The 22,944-nt window shown below is 33.6% G+C and overlaps 1 protein-coding gene across 8 annotated transcripts in view; it reads right to left on the minus strand.

Moving 5' to 3' along the window:
* C9H14orf39 (chromosome 9 C14orf39 homolog) overlaps window positions 1-22,944 on the minus strand; it is an 81,904-nt gene that overhangs the window by 36,149 nt on the left and 22,811 nt on the right. For 6 of the 8 annotated variants that reach the window (XM_077909518.1, XM_077909519.1, XM_077909512.1 and 3 more), the window contains 9 exons: window positions 22,340-22,460; window positions 20,915-21,006; window positions 19,165-19,298; window positions 18,382-18,458; window positions 13,811-13,896; window positions 13,659-13,717; window positions 6,375-6,433; window positions 5,090-5,268; window positions 2,955-3,093 (listed from right to left, as the gene is read on the minus strand). In XM_077909518.1, coding sequence (XP_077765644.1) covers window positions 2,955-3,093; window positions 5,090-5,268; window positions 6,375-6,433; window positions 13,659-13,717; window positions 13,811-13,896; window positions 18,382-18,458; window positions 19,165-19,298; window positions 20,915-21,006; window positions 22,340-22,460 — 946 coding nt within the window. The remainder of the gene's footprint in view (window positions 1-2,954; window positions 3,094-5,089; window positions 5,269-6,374; window positions 6,434-13,658; window positions 13,718-13,810; window positions 13,897-18,381; window positions 18,459-19,164; window positions 19,299-20,914; window positions 21,007-22,339; window positions 22,461-22,944) is intronic. The other 2 variants (XM_077909517.1, XM_077909516.1) reach the window with 2 other exon arrangements.

Below are 22,944 nucleotides of genomic sequence, written 5' to 3' on the forward strand. Positions count from 1 at the left end.
CATTGATAGCTACAATCTGTCCCATTACATTGCTATTACATATCATTGTATTACTTATTGTCTGCTTTTCATTTGTTTCTGTATTTTGAAGCTATTATTAGGCATATACACATTTGTCATTATTATATCTTCCTTAAGAACTGGCCCCTTTATCCTTAAGAAATCTCCTTCTTTATATCTAGCAATATTCCTTGCCTTGAAGATTACCTAAAATCATATAAGTATAGCCATTTTACCTTCTTATAGTTTTTTTATATATCTTTTTCTTTCCATTTACTTTTTTTACTTTCAAGATTTTACTTATATTGCAGTTAGTTAACTACAGTATGAGTTTCAGGTGTAGAACTTACTGCTTCATCACTTACATATAACACCCAGTGCTCATTACAAGTGCCCTTTTTAATGCCCATCACCCATTTACTCCATCCCCCCACCCATCTCCTCTCTAGCAACACTGTTTGTTCCTGATTGTTAAGAGTTTCTTATAGTTTTCTTCCCTCTCTGTTATCTTTATTTTTTCTTCTCTTCCCCATGTTCATCTGTTTTGTTTCCTAAATTCTACATTTGAATGAAATCCTACTTGTCTTTCTCTGATTGACTTATTTCGCTTAGCATAATACCCTCTGGTTCCAACCATATCATTGCACATGGCAAGATTTCATTCTTTTTAGTGACTGATTAATATTCCAGTGTGTGTGTGTGTGTGTGTGTGTGTGTGTGTATCATATCATTTGCAAATAGTGAAAGTTTTATGGGTGCGAAGGAGAGCACTTACTGTGATGAGCACTGGGTGTTGTATGTAAAAGTGATGAATCACTAAATTCTACCCTGAAATTAATATTACACTGCATGTTAACTGGAATTTAAATAAAAACTTGAAAAAATAAAAAATAAAGTGTGTTTCTTATTGATAGCTTATAGTTAGGTCATGCTTTTTGATCCACTCTTAAAATCTCCACCTTTAATGGAGTGTTTAGCCCATTTATAGTTAATGTGATTATTAAAACCTCATATTTTGGTCTAACATTTTACTGTTTGTATTCTGTTTGCTTTCTCTGTGTCTTGTTACTTTATTAATTCTCTGCTTTATTTTGGGTTAATGGGGTTTTTTTAGAATTCCATTTTAATTATTGCCAATCTTAATTTGAACATTTTCTTGATTATTCTTGACCAGGAAACTTAGCAATTATCTGCCAATCTCATTCCCCACCCCAACACTACTACAAAGTAAAACAAAACAAAAAGTTAAAGTTGAACCATCTTGCCAGGATCCCAATTAGATTAGAACTGGATTACATTTATAAATTATTTTGGGAAGAAATACATATTTACAGTATTTTATTCCCATCTATCTACTTGGTATGTCTCTCCATGCACTCAATAAGTTTTTAGTAATTTTTGTGGTTTGCTTTATCCATATGTACATGTTTCCTGTTAATGTTACATATATGTATTTTATATTAAAGTTAATATTGAAAATAAATAAATAAATAAATAAAGTTAATATTGTAAATGGTAATTGTCTAACTATATTCTACTTTTTTTATACCCAGCACATACCTTCTGGGAATTACGTGGTTTTAAAATAAGCTTTGAAATAAAAATTGGGAAAAAATTGAAGACATGAAATGCTATGAAATGTATAGTACTATATCTACCATTAATAAACTTATAATTTCAACAATTTAATATAATGTGAGGGGTGTAGGAATAAAATATTTTAATTCACTAAAATTAGCTAAATGTGACTAATTTAAATGAGCAACAAAAATACAATACTTATTATATTACACTGCTACATACATTAGCATTATTAAGTGGGTAGAATTTTTCTAAGGCTTTATGCATATAAACTCATTCAATATCCATAAAACCAATAGATAAAAGTTCTTATTTCCATGTTACAGACGAGAAACGGAGAGCTATGTACTCAAAATCCTACATCCTGTACACACTCAACTAGTGTGGCATCAGAGTCTAGTCTTAGCCACTACACCATGCTATCTCTACTGATCAAATAAAGCACATCTTAACTTTCAGTTTCAATTGCCAAATATAGAAATAAGCACTTGACTGTTTTATCACTGTATAACAGAAATCACTATTAGAAGAAAATTAGGTCTTTTATTAACTAATAATGTTGCTATGTACATACACATATAACCTGGAGAATTTTTCACAATAAGAATGTGCAAAGTTCATTTAGAAGTTAGGCACATGAACTATAAAGCCAAATTAATTTTAAACTGCCCTTTAACTGCAATTTAAGTCATCCCTATCCTGAAATTGCTTTTTTTATCAACAGATATCAACTGAAGGCACCTGAAGTTCAAAACAACATAATGGGGGAATTCTGCCACACTATCCATACTCAGAATCTTTTTTAAAAAGTTGCCTCTGCTGGGCAGCCTGGGTGGCTCAGTGGTTTAGTGCTGCCTTCAACCCAGGGCTTGATCCTGGATACCCGGGATCGAGTCCTGCGTCAGGTTCCCTGCATGGAGCCTGCTTTTCCCTCTGCCTGTGTCTCTGCTTCTCTCTCTCTGTGTCTGTTGTGAATAAATAAATAAAATCTTTTTTAAAATTGCCTCTGCTTTGTACTCTGTCCCAAACAGTTTGATACTAAAGAAATTACTTGAGGGGCATCTGGGTGGCTCAGTCAGTGAAGCCTCCAACTATTGGTTTCCACTCAGGTCATGATCTCAGGGTCGTGATATGGAGTCTCAAACAGAGCTCCACACTCAGTGGAGAGTCTGCTTAAGATTATCTCCCTCCCCCTCTGCCCCTTCTCTCTCATAAATACATCTTAAAAAAGAAAAATTCCTTCTTTCTCCCTCTGCCCCTCCCTACCCGTTTGTGTGTGTGTGTATGTGTGTGCTCTCTCCCTCTTAAACAAATATTACTTGAGGTTCCAGTGTACAGTTTGTTAGAAATAAAATTTTAACTTCTCACATTACCTGATCTGATGAGATTTCTGAATCAAATATGGTAGAATCAAATAAATTCAATCCAGGAGATCTAGAAGTATAATTCATAAGAAAAGAAAATCCAGGGGATTCCTTTTGTGTTTGACCTTCAGGAATTATATTTCTATTTCTGTTACAGAAAAATAAAAAATAATTAAAATGTTAAAAATATATTACTAAATATTGCAGGCTGGTAAGCACCATAAGCAATAGCACAGAAGTAAGAATTAGCACAGCAGTGAAAGGGAGGGAATAGTTATTGAAGTGACAAACCTCTTGAGAAAAAGATGGCTTGAGGTGGAGAATAATGTTAAAGTAGAACAATCAATTACGAAATAAAAATCAATTCCAACTGAGAATATACTGTCAGGCTCTATTCTAGATATCTCCACTGGCATTAACGTACTTATTCCTCACAGTAACTCTATGAAATTGGTACTATTATTCCCATCTCCATTTTACAAAAGAAAATTCTGAAATCTAGGAAGGTTAAATGACTTTCTCTCAAGAAATTTAAGTGCCAGAATTGGGATTTGAATTCAACAATCCAGATTCAAAGTCCAAGCTCTTAACTTTGAGGCTATACTGTCTCCAAGATCTTGAGTGTCAATTACAAGGTTATAGTCTTGATGAGGAGTCAGCTATTATATATTATTGCATAAGGAAGTTAAACTATAAAATTATTTGGGAAAAATAATTAGAGAATAGAGTGGCTAAATACATGAATTCTGGAGATAGAGCTGCCTGAGTTTGAATTTCAACTCAATTACTGACAAGTTGTATCACCTGGGATTGTTTCCTCTTCTATAAAATAAGCATAATGTATTTACATCTCATAAAGTTGTGAATATTAAATGAGCAATATTTATAAAATATATTTTTAAATACTTTATTCATTTATTCATCAGAGACAGAGAGAGAGAGACAGAGACAGAGACAGAAAGAGAGTGGGGGGTAGAGGCAGAAACACAGACAGAGGGAGAAGCAGACTCCATGCAGGGAGCCTGATGTGGGACTCGATCCTGGGTCTCCAGGATCAGACCCTGGGCCAAAGGCGGTGCTAAACCACTGAGCCACCCAGGCTGCCCAAGCAATATTTATAAAATATTTAGATGCAGATCAGTTCTCTCATCCATAAATAGAGATTTTAGCATATGGCTGCCATATCCTTTTACAGTTCTTATATTTGATGGGTTCCACTTTGAATATATTGTATGTGAGACCACAGCATGACTTTCATATATATAAAACTTTTACTAGCAATTTAAAATGCAGAAGTAGAACATGGGTAAGAGATTTCTGAAGAGGAATCTGTTTGACATGTGTTTTAAAAGAATCTTTGGGATCCCTGGGTGGCTCAGCGATTTAGTGCCTGCCTTCGGCCCACGGTGTGATCCTGGAGACCCGGGATTGAGTCCCACATCAGGCTCCCTGCATGGAGCCTGCTTCTCCCTCTGCCTGTGTCTCTGCCTCTCTCTCTCTCTGTGTGCTCTCATGAATAAATAAATAAGATCTTTTTAAAAATCTTAAAGTTTATAGTTTTAAAGGGATTAAACTAACAAAAAGGTTAAATGCAGCCTATTCTCTTGGCTGTAAACCACAAATCTGTGGTTTCCAAAGTTAAATAATTGGGTTAGAGATACTTCTGCCTACCAAGGTAACTTAACAGGTGGCAATTCTTGCTTTACACACTACAACATAAGGAAAAATGACAGCTGGAACATTATTCAATAATGTCCACAATCTACCATACATGATTATAGCTTTTTAGCTTGACATTTAATTTTTCTGTATTTTTTTATCCTTTGGAAAATCTTAAATGTATACAGTATTGCCCACTAGGTAAGTACTCAGAATTTATGCCATCTTCAGCTACATGCAGAAAAAATGGGGAAGAGGTTCTATGAAACAAGAATGGCAAAATGTTAATTGTTTAAACAGGATAATAGGTACATGGATGTTCATTATGCTAGCCTCTCTCTCCTTTGTGTATTTGAAATATTCCATAATAAAAGTTTTTAAAGTTACAGGAACTAGACATTTTACTACTCCTATCAATTATTTATATAATATTGGCTCAATATATATATAGATTCTTTAATTATAAGTATTAATTAAAATCCTACATTTCAAAAGAGGGAGTTTTAGGAAACAATAATTTCTCCAAATATTCAGGTGTTTTCACAGCTTCAGGAGTTCTTAAAAATATAGGAATTTCTGGAGTTTGTGGAAGATTCTCAGCCCTTTCTTCTACTTCATCACTATTATTTTCTATTGGCTTCCCAAAATGTTCTGCACATATAACCTGAAAATTTAAAATAACAGAAAACTATAAAACTGTTATTTTTTAAAAAGAATGTTATTACATTAACAAATTCACATACGTAAAAATGAGGTAGAAAACACCATATTAATCTATGATGTTATCATTTCATAGACAAAATAAGTAAAATAAAAATAACTGATAAAAGTAATACCAAAATATAATTGTACAAAATATGGAAAAATAATTATTTTTTAATTTTCTAATTTTTCTTTTCTTCCCAGCTCCACCTCCCTTACCGCTACCTGAAAAAAGTAAATGATAATCAGAACATACTCAAATTGATGAAGAAAAATGGTTGGGAATGATTTTTTTTTTTTTAATTTCCACATCATGCTCTGGCTCAGGAATTGTGAATGATATCTCCTTAAATGGAAAAAGTAATTTACTTCTGAGCAATCTTATTCTCATTGGCTGTGTTTTGTACTTTTTTGTCCTTACAGATTCATTATATTTACTCTCTCTGCAAACGTTGAGCACTTGAATACTAATTTTCCTTTATATCATTTTGTAGGGTAGGAATATGATTTCTCAAATATGTTTGCTATACTAAATCCTATTTCAGAAAAAATTTGGGTCTACCAAAAAAATTTATAATGTTCTTTTTACCTGCATTTCTTGAGCAGAATTCTACTATGTCATTAGTCTTGATTTAACCCTTGGTAGCTACTTAGTAAGTCAATATACATTGTTTCTACATCTATCATTGAAGGTTTCCATTACTGAAAAATATCTTGAAGATATTTCTGTGGCAACCACTGGTCTTGAACTGCCTTAGAAAATCATTCAATTTTAACAAAATTGTTTTCTTCAGCTGTGATTTAGTTGTGGTGTCAATATATACAGTCAAATATTAGTGACAACTCTTTTTGTATATTTTCATGGTAACTTTTTGTGGCTTCATTTTTTAATCTAAAACTTATCTAAGGGATAGAAGCTTTGACACCACAGGAGCTTGATTACTACCCTAATAACATGTATATCTCACATATATAATCTTCCTTAAACTTAATCTGAAATTAAAGTGGAAACAATATTTTAAATTGGAATATTTTGCTTAGGAATTAGAAACCAAACATTTGACTTACGTGTGTACATTTTGATTCTCTCAATTGTCTTACTGTCCCTTTAACTTCACACTCAGCATCTGTTTGTTATACGAGAACAAACTATTATTGCTTTTGGCAATTTTATTGTAAATAAAACACATGAACAATAAGAAATTTCCAATGTTTAACTGTCTTTGACCTACAAAAATAGCAATTTCATGCAGCTTAACCCAATACATACAGATAAAAGAATAAAACCCATATGAACATTTTAATAAAGAAAATTATAGAGAATACCCATGTAACCACCACCCAGATAAAGAAACAGAACATCACACATACTTCAAAAGGCCCATATTCCTTATATCATCCCCCTCAGCAGTCATCACTATCCTGACTTCTGTGAAGATTATTTCCTTGATTTGCTTTATATAGTTTTATCATCTAAGTAATACAGTTTTTTTTTCCTGTTTTGAAATGTTACATGATGAAACAGTAACACAGGTATTCTTTGTCTTGCTTTTTTTTGTTCAGCATAGGCTTGTGAAATTCATCTGTATTGTTTGATATAGACATAGTTTGCTTACTTGTATTGATGTAAAGTATTCCATTGTACAAACACAACACATTTATCTATTCTATCAGCAAATGGACATTTGGGGTGTTTCTACTTTGAGACTATTGCAAACAGTAATGATATGAACATTCCTTTATATATACTTTATATATACTGGTATGTATGTAGTTGCATTTCTCCAGGTATATACCTAGGAGTAGAATTACAAGGCATAAAGTGTGTCTATCTTACATTTTGCCAAATTTTAAAATATTCTCCAAAGCTTAGTTTCCAAACTATCAATTTTTGTTGTGGTACCCAGTCATCCCAAGTTACCTAAGGAACTCATTCAATTTCACCAAACTATTAGCTCTAATTATAATTTAGATACAGTCTCAACATATAGTCATTTATAAACGAGAGTTCCTCCCAATAGCTATGAGAGTTATCATGTTCCTATATTCCTATATTCCTATCAATACTTAGTATTGTCAGATTTTCTGAATTTGTTAATCTGTTGGATGTGTAATAATTCACTGTGGTTTTATTTTTTAGTTTCCTAATTTGCTGAGCATCTTTTCATGTGTTTATTTGCCATGAGTTTCTACATATTAAGTGCCTATTTGCATATTTTGCACACATTTCTAATTGGGCTTTTTCTTTTTGGTTTGTAGTTCTTTATACTTTTTTGGAAACCAGTTCTTTGACAGGTTTATGTGTTGAAAATATATCCTCATCTTCCATGCTTTTTATAATGTCTTTTGATGAACAGAAATTCTTAAGTTTTATATAGCCAAATTTATCAACCTTTCATTTATGATTGGGCTTTTTAATTTTTTTTTAAAATTCTTATTTAGCAAATTCTTTCCTACCTAGAATAGATGTTTTTCTATTTGATCATCTGAAAGCTTTGTAGTTTTGCCTGTTGCATTTAAGTCACAACTATTATTTTTACCACATATTAACTTCCTCAAAAAACAGACTTGGAGATTGTTGAAGAGTCCTTTTTTTCTCCTCATATAATTACTCGCCCTTTTGGGTATGAAGCCTTACCATATATGTTGAATGGTAGCTAGACTATGCATTTCCCCACTTATCTGTATTAGGGGTGCACTGTTCCTAGAAAACAGCCATTCCTCCTTTGACATTTTATCAGCTTAGTATATACAGAGGATTATGAACAGGTGGAACAAATCACTTGGGGCAGGTAAGATATAATTATTCCAGAAGACAGCAGGAAAAAAATCCATCTACATGGAACAAGCACATTATACTGGTTGAATATTATATTGAGAGTGAGAGAAATAGAAATAGTTTAAGACCATTCTGAATATACATTTACAGAATTTTCTACTGCCAAAATGAGCCAGTTTTTTTAAAGATTTTATTTATTTATTTAAGAGACAGAGAGAACACAAGTAAGGGGAGCAGCAGGCAGAGGGAGAGGGAGAAGCAGGCTCTCCTTGGAGCAGGGAACCCGATGTGGGCTCCATCCCAGGGTCCTGGGATCATGACCTGAGCCACAAGTAGACACTTAACCAACTGAGCCACCCAGGTGCCCCTTATTTTTTAAGTTTTTATTTGAACTCCAGTTAGTTAACACAGTGTAATATTAGTTTCAGGTGTGCAATTTAGTGATTCAACATTTACAAACAACATCTGTTCCTCATCAAAAGTGCATGCCTTAATTCCCATCACCTATTTAACCAATCCCCCCACCTCCCTCTTCTCTGGTAACCATCAGATACCAGTTTTGTTGATTTTGTTTCCTTCGAAAACTTTTTATTTTGGTGAGGTCCCAAGACTTCATTTTTGCTTTTGTTTCCCTTGCCTCAGGAGATGTATCTAGTAAGAAGTTGCTATGGCCAATGTCAGAGGTTACTGTTATCCTCTAGGATTTTAATGGTTTACTATCTCACATTTAGCTCTTTCATTCATCTTGAATTTATTTTTATGTATGGTTTAAGAAAATAGTCCAGTTCATTCTTTTGCATACGGCTGTCTAGTTTTCCTAACACCTTTTGTTGAAGAAACTGTCTTCTTTCCATTGGATATTCTTTCCTGCATTGACAAAGATTAATTGACCATTTAACTGTGGGTTCATTTCTGGGTTTTCTACTCTGTTCCACTGACCTACATGTCTGTTTTTGTGCTAGTACCTACCGTCTTGATCACTACAGCTTTGTAATATAAGCTGAAATCTGGAATTGTGATGCCTCCAGCTTTGCTTTTCAAGGTTGCTTTGGCTATTCAGGGTTTTTTGTGGTTCCATACAAATTTTGGATTATTTGTTCTAGCTCTGTGAAAAATGCTGGTGGTATTTTGATAAAGATCGCATCATATGTATATGGATTGCTTTGGGTAATGTACACACTTTAACAGTATTTGTTCTTCCAATCCATGAGCATGGAATGTTTTTCCATTTCCTTGTGTCATCTTCAATTTCTTTATCAGTGTTTTACAGTTTTCAGAATACAAGTCTTTCACCTCTTTAGTTAGGTTTATTCCTAGGTATCTTACAGTTTGGGCACAATTATAAATAGGATTGATTCCTTAATTACTCCTTCTGCTGCTTCATTATTAGCATATAGAAATGAAACAGATTTCTGTATGTTGATTTTACATTCTATGACTCTACTGAATTCATGTTATCAGTTCTAGCAGTTTTTTGGTGGAGTCTTTCAGGTTTTCTATATAGAATATCATGTCATCTGCAAATCATGAAAATTTTACTTCTCCCCTGCTGATTTGGCTGCCTTTTATTTCTTTTTGTTGTCTGACTGCTGTGGCTAGGACTTGCAGTATTATGTTGAATAAAACTGATGAGAGTAGACATCCCTGTCTTGTTTCTGACCATAGAGAAAAGGCTCTGCTTTTCCCCTTTAAGGATGAATTTAGCTGTGGGTTTTTTGTATATGGACTTTATTATGTTGAGGTATGTTCCCTCTAAATCCATTTTGTTAAGGGTTTTTATCATGAATGGATGTTGTACTTTGTCAACTGCTTTTTCTGCATCTATTGAAATCGTATGGTTCTTACCTTTCTTTTATTAATGTGATGTATCACTTTGATTGATTTGTGAATATTCAACCACCCTTGCAACTCAGAAATAAATCCCACTTGATAGTGGTGAATGGTTCTTTTAATGTACTGCTGGATTTGGTTTGCTAGTATTTTTTTTTAATTTATTTTTTATTGGTGTTCAATTTACTAACATACAGAATAACCCCCAGTGCCCGTCACCCATTCACTCCCACCCCCCGCCCTCCTCCCCTTCTACCACCCCTAGTTCGTTTCCCAGAGTTAGCAGTCTTTACGTTCTGTCTCCCTTTCTGATATTTCCCACACATTTCTTCTCCCTTCCCTTATATTCCCTTTCACTATTATTTATATTCCCCAAATGAATGAGAACATATAATGTTTGTCCTTCTCCGACTGACTTACTTCACTCAGCATAATACCCTCCAGTTCCATCCACGTTGAAGCAAATGGTGGGTATTTGTCATTTCTAATAGCTGAGTAATATTCCATTGTATACATAAACCACATCTTCTTTATCCATTCATCTTTCGTTGGACACCGAGGCTCCTTCCACAGTTTGGCTATCGTGGCCATTGCTGCTATAAACATTGGGGTGCAGGTGTCCCGGCGTTTCATTGCATTTGTATCTTTGGGGTAAATCCCCAACAGTGCAATTGCTGGGTCGTAGGGCAGGTATATTTTTAACTGTTTGAGGAATCTCCACACAGTTTTCCAGAGTGGCTGCACCAGTTCACATTCCCACCAACAGTGTATGAGGGTTCCCTTTTCTCCACATCCTCTCCAACATTTGTTGTTTCCTGCCTTGTTAATTTTCCCCATTCTCACTGGTGTGAGGTGGTATCTCATTGTGGTTTTGATTTGTATTTCCCTGATGGCAAGTGATGCAGAGCATTTTCTCATATGCATGTTGGCCATGTCTATGTCTTCCTCTGTGAGATTTCTGTTCATGTCTTTTGCCCATTTCATGATTGGATTGTTTGTTTCTTTGCCCACAGCAAATATCATTCTCAATGGGGAAGCACTGGGAGCCTTTCCCCTAAGATCAGGAACAAGACAGGGATGTCCACTCTCACCACTGCTGTTCAACATAGTACTGGAAGTCCTAGCCTCAGCAATCAGACAACAAAAAGACATTAAAGGCATTCAAATTGGCAAAGAAGAAGTCAAACTCTCCCTCTTCGCCGATGACATGATACTCTACATAGAAAACCCAAAAGTCTCCACCCCAAGATTGCTAGAACTCATACAGCAATTCGGTAGCGTGGCAGGATACAAAATCAATGCCCAGAAGTCAGTGGCATTTCTATACACTAACAATGAGACTGAAGAAAGAGAAATTAAGGAGTCAATCCCATTTACAATTGCACCCAAAAGCATAAGATACCTAGGAATAAACCTAACCAAAGATGTAAAGGATCTATACCCTCAAAACTATAGAACACTTCTGAAAGAAACTGAGGAAGACACAAAGAGATGGAAAAATATTCCATGCTCATGGATTGGCAGAATTAATATTGTGAAAATGTCAATGTTACCCAGGGCAATATACACGTTTAATGCAATCCCTATCAAAATACCATGGACTTTCTTCAGAGAGTTAGAACAAATTATTTTAAGATTTGTGTGGAATCAGAAAAGACCCCGAATAGCCAGGGGAATTTTAAAAAAGAAAACCATATCTGGGGGCATCACAATGCCAGATTTCAGGTTGTACTACAAAGCTGTGGTCATCAAGACAGTGTGGTACTGGCACAAAAACAGACACATAGATCAGTGGAACAGAATAGAGAATCCAGAATTGGACCCTGAACTTTATGGGCAACTAATATTCGATAAAGGAGGAAAGACTATCCACTGGAAGAAAGACAGTCTCTTCAATAAATGGTGCTGGGAAAATTGGACATCCACATGCAGAAGAATGAAACTAGACCACTCTCTTTCACCATACACAAAGATAAACTCAAAATGGATGAAAGATCTTTTTTTTTTTTTTTTTAATGATAGTCACAGAGGGGGGGGCGCGGGCAGAGACATAGGCAGAGGGAGAAGCAGGCTCCATGCACCGGGAGCCCGACGTGGGATTCGATCCCGGGTCTCCAGGATCGTGCCCTGGGCCAAAGGCAGGCGCCAAACCACTGCGCCACCCAGGGATCCCGAAAGATCTAAATGTGAGACAAGATTCCATCAAAATCCTAGAGAAGAACACAGGCAACACCCTTTTTGAACTCGGCCATAGTAACTTCTTGCAAGATACATCCACGAAGGCAAAAGAAACAAAAGCAAAAATGAACTATTGGGACTTCATCAAGATAAGAAGCTTTTGCACAGCAAAGGATACGGTCAACAAAACTCAAAGACAACCTATAGAATGGGAGAAGATATTTGCAAATGACATATCAGATAAAGGGCTAGTTTCCAAGATCTATAAAGAACTTCTTAAACTCAACACCAAAGAAACAAACAATCCAATCATGAAATGGGTTTGCTAGTATTTTTTGAGAATTTTTGCATCCATGTACATCAGAGATATTGGCCTGTAGTTTTCTTTTTCAGTGGAGTCTTTATCTGGTTTTGGTATCAGAGTAATGCTGGCCTCATAAAATGAATTTTGAAGTTTTCCTTCCTTTTCTATCTTTTGGAATAGTTTGAGAAAATACGTATTAACTCTCCTTTAAATGTTTGGTAAAATTTGCCTGTGAAGCCATCTGGCCCTGGACTTTTACTTGTTGGGAGATTTTTTTTTACTACTAATTCAACAGAATTAGCCATTATAAAAACTTCAAAATAAAAGTATGTAATCCACATGCTTCAGAAGTAATAAGTGAAAACTTTTTATATGGCTTAATATATACATAGTGGAATAACTGTTATTCATTACTGGATTACCAATATACGCATATATGTATATGTACATATGAGATGTCTTATGTTACACATTATATTATATATATACATAAAGACATGAAGGAGTTTTTTCAAGGATATGATACCCTTAAAAATTTCCAACACCTAGTTGATTCTAGGATAATAAAGTCATATATACATACATATATCTGTATATCCATATCCATATATATATACATATCCTGTGGCCTATGATTTTATTCAAAGAAAATAATCCAAGATAAAAAGATTTATGTTAAAGAATATAGTAGCATTATTCATCATAGCAAAAAAAAAAAAACCCCAACCTGAAAACAATAAAATATTTAATATTTTAAAAGAGAATGGCTAAGTATAATAATTTGATATAAAAATAATTCAGTATTTTGAGAGAATGGCTAAATAAATTATAGCACATCCTTACAATGGTGTATGATACAGTCATTAAAAATAAAATCTATTTAATGGCGTAGAAAAATACCCTCAACAGTATATCAAGTAGAAAGAAAAGGTTACAAAATGATATACATAGTATGTTTCAAATTTGGGGGAAGAAATAAAAAAACACATATACATAGGAAAAAAGGATGAGGATGTATACCAATATGAACGGTGTTAGTTATAACTGGATGATGGTTATATTTGTTTATTTTGTATTTTTCTCTGTTTTCCAAGTCTTTTACAATGAAATGGTATGTTTTATATTTAGTGAAAAATGTTTTTAAAACCAGGCATGCATGTCATTTAACCAGATATGCAAATAATCCACAATGTATCTGAATAGTATAAAAACTGGATATAATTTGTTACTTCCACTTAGGAAAAACATAAACAGCAAATACCTGCATCTCCTTTTTCAAACCACTGACTGCAAGCTGATTGTTTCTGTGGAGTTAACAATCTAAAATACAATAAATAAAATTTTTATATTATTTGCTGAGTTGATGATAAATTATTTCAGAAATCAAAGCATCTTCCTACTTTTGAAAGTTACCTGAAATGCATCATATTTTGTGAATTTTTAATAGCCACAGAATTTGAGCATTTTGAATGGATATTCAGAGTAGAGTCATTAAGTACCTAAACAAAAGAAATTAAACATTAGGACTGGCTACACAGAAAACAAATCTTTTGTTTGCCATAGTGACTGAGGATCCTCCAAGAATACTGTCATTCTCCTCCTCATCATTATCAATATGAACAGCAACTATATACATTAACTGAAACCACTACATACAAAATATTGTCAAATACTGGGAAACAAAGTTTAAGACTCCTACGGAATTTGAGGTTTTGGACACATATAACAACTATGCTTGGTAGTATTTCTACATTTAAGGTAAACTTAAAATTTTTATCCCATATTTATGACTAATCAAGTCAATCTTAACGTTTTCTCAAATGATTTCTGTATCTATTCTCTACAACCTCTTAAATTGAACACAAAAAAAGCAAAATAGGTTAAAAGATTAAAACCTGAATTTTTAAAAAATATGTATGAAAAAGGTATTATTTAATTTTTAACTTTAATTAAATTTCATTTAATATTAATATCTAAGCCACTGTTTTTCTAATGTTTGTATTGTCTGTTTCAAGTTATTCATTCTCTGTCAGTTACTCATTTTGAAGAGTTCTGGATTTTTCTTATTTGACTCAACATAAAAATATTTTTATTTTAATATGAAAGTTTACCCATTTATTTTTGCTATAACCACCACTGGTCTTAATTCTGTCATTTTGTTGTGCTTTTAGATCATAGGAAAAGACTTTGCCTTGTCCCTTAAAGAGTAAGTGTTATTACTGTTTTGATGTATGTTTTAAAAAACATACATTGTGTATGGGTTTCCTGGTACAGGTATTTGTACAAATTTAGTCGTCGTTTAGATTAGATGCCAATAACTAAAACTGCTGAATATTTCCATTTTTATTGTAATAAGTACCTATGAAACAGTCTTCCAAAGTAATTACACCAAATTACATTCCCACTATTGCTGACTTTACTAGATATTATCAAATGTTGTAGTGTATGCAAATCTGATCCAGAATGTCATTGCTTTAATATGCATTTCTCTGCACCCCTGAGCTCAAGCACCTTCTTATGTTTCGTGACACTTTTTCTGTAAACTATCTTATCTTTTGCCTATTTAAAAAATTAATTTGTAAGCATTATGTATTTCTTTACATATTATAGATTCTGCATACAATCTCCTGTCCATTCTGTCATTGTCTTTAACTTTGTTGGTGTCTTTTGTCACATAGAAGTTTTTTATTTTGATGTAGTACATTGATCAATTTGTCTTTACTTATACCATACTGTTATAAACACTGCATTTTGATAATGTTTACAAGTGTTCTGGGATGGGGCTCCCTTGGTGGCTCAGTCAGTGAAACCACCAATTCTTGATTTTGGCTCAGGTTTTTGTGACTAAGCCCCACAGTGGGCTCTGCACTGGGAGTGAAACCTACTTAAGATTCTTTCTCTTCCTCTCTCTTTGCCCCTCCCCTCCCACCCTGGTTCGCTTGTTCTCTCTCCTTCCTTAAAAAAAAAAAAAAAAGCTGGGATGATGAAAATGTTCTGGAATTAAGACAGTGATGTGAAAAAAAAAAAAAGACAGTGGTGATGTTTACACTACCTCATGAATACACTAAAAACCACTGAGATGTACATTTTAAAATGAATTTTATGATAAACATCTTGATATCTAAGAATAGGAGTTTTCCTTACAATGTTTAAAAAGATCTTTTATTCTAAATCTTTATTTAAAATCATGTATTCTGCTAATGTACTGTCAATATAACTGACGGACTTTTCTAATGCTATCATTGCAATTCTTGGGAAAACCAAGTTTTAGTTATATTATTTTTTAATGTTACATTGCCAAATTAGTTTTGCTTATAATTTTTTGGAGTTCTTTTTTTTTAATTTTTTAGAGTTCTACATGTATGTTCATTCTTGAGACTGATGTATAATTTTTTTCTTTCACTACCTTTATCATTGCTACCTAATGAATTAGCCATGCATAATTTGTTGGATAGTTTCCAACTTCTTCTATACTCTAGAATTGCTTATATAAAAAAATTGACCTTAACTGGCAATTTTGCCTCTCAGAGAACATCTGACAATGTCTGGAGACATTTTCTATTGTTTTTTTTTAGGAGTGAGGTGCTACTGGCCCCTAGGAGGTCACAGGATGACCTTATAACAAAGGATTTTCTGGCCTAAAATGTGAATAGTATAACAGTTTAGAAACTCTGATTTAGTCCTTAAAGGTTTGGTAGAATGCACCTGAAAACTGATTCTGATGTGTGTGGTTTTTTTTTAAAGATTTTATTTATTTACTCTTGAGAGACACAGAGAGAGAGGCAGAGACACAGGCACACGGAGAAGCAGGTTCTGTGTGGGGAACTCGATGCAGGACTTGATCCCAGGGCCCTGGGATCATGACCTGAGCCAAAGGCAGATGTTCAACCACTGAGCCACCCAGGTGTCCCAATTCTAGTGTGTTCTGAAAGGTGTGTATGTGTGTGTGTGACAGACGAATAAGGCAAGTATGGGAGAAAAGAGGAAAACACAGATTTCAAACACACACACTGGAATATTATTCACCCATAAAAAATAATTAAATAATGAAAATTTGCAATGGTATGAATGGAGCTAGAGAGCATTATGCTAAGTGAAATAGTCAGAAAAAGATAAATACCATATGATTTCACTCATATGTAGAATTTAAGAAACAAGACAGATGAACACTGTGGGGGGAAAAAAAACAGGCAAAACATAAAACAGACTTTTAATTATAGAGAACAAACCAAGGGTTGCTGGAGGGGAGGTAGGAAGGGGGAATGGGTTAAATGGGTGATGGGTATTAAGGAGGGCACTTACTGTGATGAGCACTAGATGTTGTATGTAAGTGATGAATCACTAAATCCTATACCTGAAACTAATATTACACTCTGTTTAGTAACTAGAATTTAAAAACTTGGAAGAGAAAAAAAGTATATGGCTGTATTTGTATATATCCCACAGAAGCACACTCTGTCGTATTTCTGATTATTGATTTGTTTGGAACTATTTATGACATCTTATTTATTTTCTATTTATAATGTGTTCTATTTTTTTTAAAGATTTTATTTATTCACTCAAGAGAGACACACAGAGAGAGAGAGAGAGGCAGAGACACAGAGGCACAGGCAGAGGGACAAGCAGGCTCCACGCAGGGAGCCCGACATGGGACTCGATCCCGGGGCCCCACGATCACATCCCCGGTCAAAGACGGTGCCAACCGCTGAGCCACCTGGGCTGCCCTGTTCTAGCTATTCTATCCACTCTCCCATTCCTGTCTTTGGTTAGACTAAGTTTTTGTTTTATCTTTTTTCTTCTACTATTTTAAAACTTACACACTCTACTTCTCTTATGTTGGTTACCTTTACATGTTTAATACACATGCATGAATTCACATTTTTCTAAAAATATATAAGTGAATCAGTATTTATTTCTTCTACCTCCATCCCCAAACAAAAAAACTTGGGTAAACTTTTGTTTCCTTCATTTATCTTCCCACCTTCATTCCATATTGATCTTGTATGAAATTTAAATACCAGATTTTTATATTTTTTGTCATTAATACATATTGAGAATTAGTAAGTTTCACTAATTACTTTGGTTACCAGTACATCTCTATCTGTATATATTAATTATGAATTAATGAAAGGCAATCATATTTTCCATTGAAAATTTCCCTCAGGATTATTTTCAGGGAGAATTTTCAGATGTGCCACACCAGAAGCTAGCTTTCTGTGTGGTATGTTCCTTGTTTTCCATAAGCATCAAGAATCCCCTAAGGTACCATCTATTGCTCTAACCCAAGCTCCTATACTTACTGCTTCCACCTGGAGACAGTTATCCCCTTGCTGATGACTGCCCAAAGGCATAGGGGATATGAGATGAACAGGTTTTAACTAACTTCCACTGAAGTAACCCAATCAATTACCTATTCATTGTCCCCTCAGCTATACCTTCTGCAAGAATATTGTATGAAAATCCTGGGCCACAATTTCCCTCTTCAATCCAATCCTGTTTTCCTCCTTCAGAAATATGTTTTTGGTCTACCAGGAACACAGCTTGGTTTGTTTGGTTGGGGCTTTTTTTGTTGTTGGTTTTTGTTTTTTGTTTTTCTGAGAGAAAGAGTGAGAGAGAACATGCAAGGGAGAGGCCACGGCAGAAGGAGAGAAAGGCTCCACGCCCAGTGTGGTGCTGAATTCAGGGCTCAACCTCATAACCCTGAGATCATAACCTAAGACAAATTCTAGTCAGTCAGCTCCCCAGGGCTTGGTATTGTAAAATATCTTTTGTATTTTTAAGAGTGAGAAGGTCACAGTCTATGTTCAGACTGCCATATTGACATTCTTTTTAAGATTTTTAGACCTTGAGGTTGTAGTATCAGCTGAGTTAATATATTTATAACACACACACACACAAACCCATGTTCTAAATGCAGTACATTGCCTATCTCATTTAATGCAAGCAAATATTTAATTTATACTATGAAAAAAGAAAATGCCTACCTGCATCTTGTTTTCTTTCTGTCTAAAATCAATATTGGCAAGCTTTGCCTGCTTCACAGAACTTTCTTCTTTTTTATCTAGGTTATTAAATTGTACAACTTCAAATGAATTCCAGAGACAGAATCAATATTTATGCCCAACATTCAACCTACCCTTATAATTTAAAAAATCAAGTTACATGAATATTTAAATTAAAATATAGAAATGTGAAATTCCTACATAACTTTTAATTCCTCACTATATATATACCAGTTATTCCAATAAGCATGAATGTAAAATGAAAGCCAGCTTACAAAATTACATCTTTATAATAAGGAACCAAAAATGACTAGAAGAAAAAGAACAGCTAATGCAGTTAATCTACTACAATGTAGTTAATCTAATCTGTGGATCCACTGAATGAAACATGATTCAAATATCTTAGTGACTAAGTCACAAATACCATTAACACAAGTCTGCTACCCACTTTAATTATACATACTGATAACACAACTTCTCAAATGAAAAATTTATTATTATTCATCCTCTTCTGACAGCTGTGCAACCAGACAAGAATACTTTATTATCTTCTGAGTGATTTTTTTTTTTAGAGAAAAAACTTTGCTATAGACCGTATAACTTGTTTGCTCTCAGAAAGAATCAAACTGGTACTTTCTTGAGTCTACCAGTCTCTAGTATTGTTTGTTCTTGCCTACACCACATGATAACAAAAATTGCTTCTATTTCTTCTTCTATGTGTTTGCAGAGAAAATTAAGCTTTTAAATAATGAACAGATACTGTACCTATAACTTCTGGTTCTGAAGAATGCATCTTCATTGGTCTGACTAATTTCTGAGATTCATATGGAAGAAATAATTGACTGTTTTGAGGGGCTTTATTCAATATAAGTATATGTTGTTCATCTTTTTCAAAAATTCTAAAAGTGAATTACATTAAATATTTAGTAAGTAAAAAATTAATATATTTTAAAGCTAGGAGAGATATTTATGTACTATAGTTTAAAATCATTTTGCAGACAGTGAAATTGAGCTCCAGAAAATTTAACAGATCTGCCTAATATTATTAAATTACTTACTGGTGTCACAACTAAAGCACACTTTTCCTGATAAAGTCCTCTTTTCGATATACCAAACTCTTGTTTTTAAAACATAATCATTTTTAAAGAATTTCTAAAACTGTCAAAAACATTTTAACCAAAACTTATGCACAAAAAGCATGCTATAAATTTCATAGTTATTTAAAAACTTTAAAAATAATTATTCAGAAACAAATCAGCTAGCATGAATCTAGAAATCACTAAAACAATATTATAATCATAAATATGTCTTTAAAGTTTTTTACTGGAAGAATAATTTCATTGAATTTTTCCTAAATTAAAGAAATAATTTTAACTATTGATTGTTAAATAACTTAAAAATGATGTTATTTATAACAATCAAAATAGACATTGAGTAAAAAATAACTAAGTTCCTGTCAATATAGAGGGGTTTTACAATACTATAACATTGTCAATGAAGTGGAATTCTGTACACGTACTTATTTTTCTAATCGACTTCTTCACAGAATTAAAGACACATTATTATGATTGTGAGAAGTGGAAGGGGGAATCAAGAAAATAATAGATCCAAGGAAGTGAGATATGAGAAATTAACTTGGGAGAGGAAAGTGTTGAAAAGTCAGGACAATAGTAATGGAGCCTAAAGAGACGACTTTAAGAATTAAAAAGGGTACAGGCAGAAAGAGAAGAGACAGAATCAGAAACAGCAACAGCAATACACCTATTTTTCTGCCACACAATAACAGACAAAATCAATCTTTTTTTTTTAATGCCCCCACCACTGATGTCTACTTTTTCACCATTAGGAGGAAAGACAAGGAAACATATTCCACAGATTCAATAGCATTTTGATTCATCTTTACTCTCTGTGGCAAAAGAACTAATCAAGCTGGTGACAGGATGATAAAAAGGTAAATACAAGACTGTTCCCACTACTGTTCCTGTTTTATTCCTACTGGTGACTCATCATGGAAAACTCAATGAAATGTACAATGACAGGTTATAAAACAGCAAATGTGCTGCTACTATGTTATTTCTCTACACATTATCCTTGTCCTTGCTAAGTAACAAGTGTATTTGAATGTTAGTCTATAATATTTAAAGGTAAAATCAGTATTTTTCATAAGAAATAAGCAGAAAATAGCCTGCACAAAAAATGTATATAGATTCTATGTGATTATTAGTGGTTTGGGATAGAATATAGAATCAAATGCTCAGATGCAGAATAACCATTCATAAAACCCAAACCCATTTTAAAGTTTACCCAGGGGCCCCTGGGTGGCTCAGTCAGTTGAGCATCCAACTCTTGATCTCAGTCAGGTCATGATCTCAGTGTCATGAGATCAAGCCCTGGATCTAGCTCCACACTCAGTATAGAGACTTCTCTTTCCCTTGCCTTCTGCCCCTCCCCCTGCTCATATATGCTCTTTCCCTAAATAAATAAAACCTTAAAAAAAAATAAAGTTTACCAATACCTTTCTTTCAATTCCTTTCTCTTTTCCATGTGTTTATTTTTTTCTTCCAGAGTTTCTGCAAGATTCCTAGCTTCATGAAATCTTGCAATCTGCTAAAAAATAAAATGACAAAACAAAATAATTATCTGCAAAGCATTAAGAAACATATGCTTCAACTAATGAATATGACTTTTTCTATATAATCACAGAATTTATGCTTTTGTGGCATTAGGTATCTTTTAGTGAAAGTTGTTAAAACAGGGTCAAAATTAACAACAAATCATACTCCTTTAACTTTTCCTTACAACTCCATTAGCAAACCTAAATTCAATGAACTTCCATTTTCTTTTTTATTTTTTTTTAAGATTTTATTTATTTATTCATGAGAGACACAGAGAGAGAAAGAGAGGCAGAGACACAGGCAAAGGGAGAAGCAGGCTGCATGCAGGGAGCCTGATGTGGGACTCGATCCCGGGTCTCCAGGATCACACCCTGGGCCGAAGGCAGGTGCCAAACCTCTGAGCCACTGGGAATCCCCTCCATTTTCTCTTTTAAAAAGGACAGTCAGAAGCAAAGTAGGTATCAATTTCCTATATATAGATATAGTTACCATATATTTTAAAGGAAGTAGCATCTACTTTTTTTTATTACTAAAATGATTTTATTGTTATTTGGAACCTTATAGCTACAAATGGTAAATATATCTTCTTTAATAGACTTTTCAAAAAATTCAGAAAATTAGCTATTCAGTTTTTTTCTCAGAATTTGGAAGTGACTTTGATGAGTTCTCAGTCAATTAAAACCATTTCAATAGATGACATTAAACATGTATTCAAGAAAATACATGCACCATCAATCTTAAAGGCTAAACTAGTTCTAGCTTGGCTCTATAAAGATTATAGCCATAAATTTTCAAGATTAAATTCTCTGAACAATCCACTGTCTTGTTCTCTTTTTTAACAACATTGTTGTAAGCCCTTTTAGTGCCTTTAAATTCCTGTTCTTAAGCTGCATCTTGTTCTTTATTGATCTTTTTTCAGCTGCCAAAGAAAACTGTTCCCTAAAACTCATAAAATATACTCTGTACCTAAAACATATTTTGGCTCCAAAGGCAATCTAAGGTAAATAAATTATCATAAGTCTTTCTCCATGGGGTGCCTGGGTGGCTCAGCCAGTTAAGTGTCCACCTTCAGTTTAGATCATGATCCCAGGATCCTAGGATGGAGTCTCGACCCCCACTAAGCAGGGAGTCCACTTCTCCCTCTGCTCCTCCCCGTGCTCATGCTTCCTCTCTCTTTCTCTCAAATAAATAAATAAAATCTTTTTTAAAAAAAAGTCTTTCTCCATACTTAGGCTCTTTAGAAACAGCTCTTCTAAGACTGTTGACTAACAGCATTATACTTATACATTAATACATACACTAGAAACATATTTAAAAATATATACCTGGTTTAAATAATTAATTTCTATTTCCACTTCATCTACTTCTTTCTTCAATTCAGATGAACTTTTGGAAAAATTGCTGGCATGTTTAAGAATATCTTGTGTTTTACATCTCACATTAACACTTTCATGTTAAGGAATTTTGTTATGGGAGTAAATTTTATATTTATAATACATGTACCATATCAGAAATAGTTAATATTATGTAACATTATATATATGTTCCATGTAAGCAATAAGCAACAATAACAGTACCTGAAAATAGAGATAAAGCTAACATAAACATTTTGCTGACAAAGATAATTTATTGCTTACCTATGTTATATATTGAGCAAATTATATGTTATATATTGAGCAAACATTTCATCTAAAATATGTTAGAATTTTTTCTTTCACTTAAATAATTATAGGTGGTTTTTTTGCTTTTGTTTTTTTACCCAAGTTCATCATGTCATTTGGCATGATTAATAATAATCAATTCAGATCCAAATTTAAATTCTTGTGTTTCCATTATTTCTTTATTCCAAAGCCAACATTTATTTTAATCCACCTGGGGTGCCTGCATGGCTCAGTCAGTTGGGTGTCTGACTCTTGATTTTGGTTCAGGT

Source organism: Canis aureus, chromosome 9, assembly GCF_053574225.1.
Source record: "Canis aureus isolate CA01 chromosome 9, VMU_Caureus_v.1.0, whole genome shotgun sequence".
NCBI classification, from domain to species: Eukaryota; Metazoa; Chordata; class Mammalia; order Carnivora; family Canidae; genus Canis; species Canis aureus.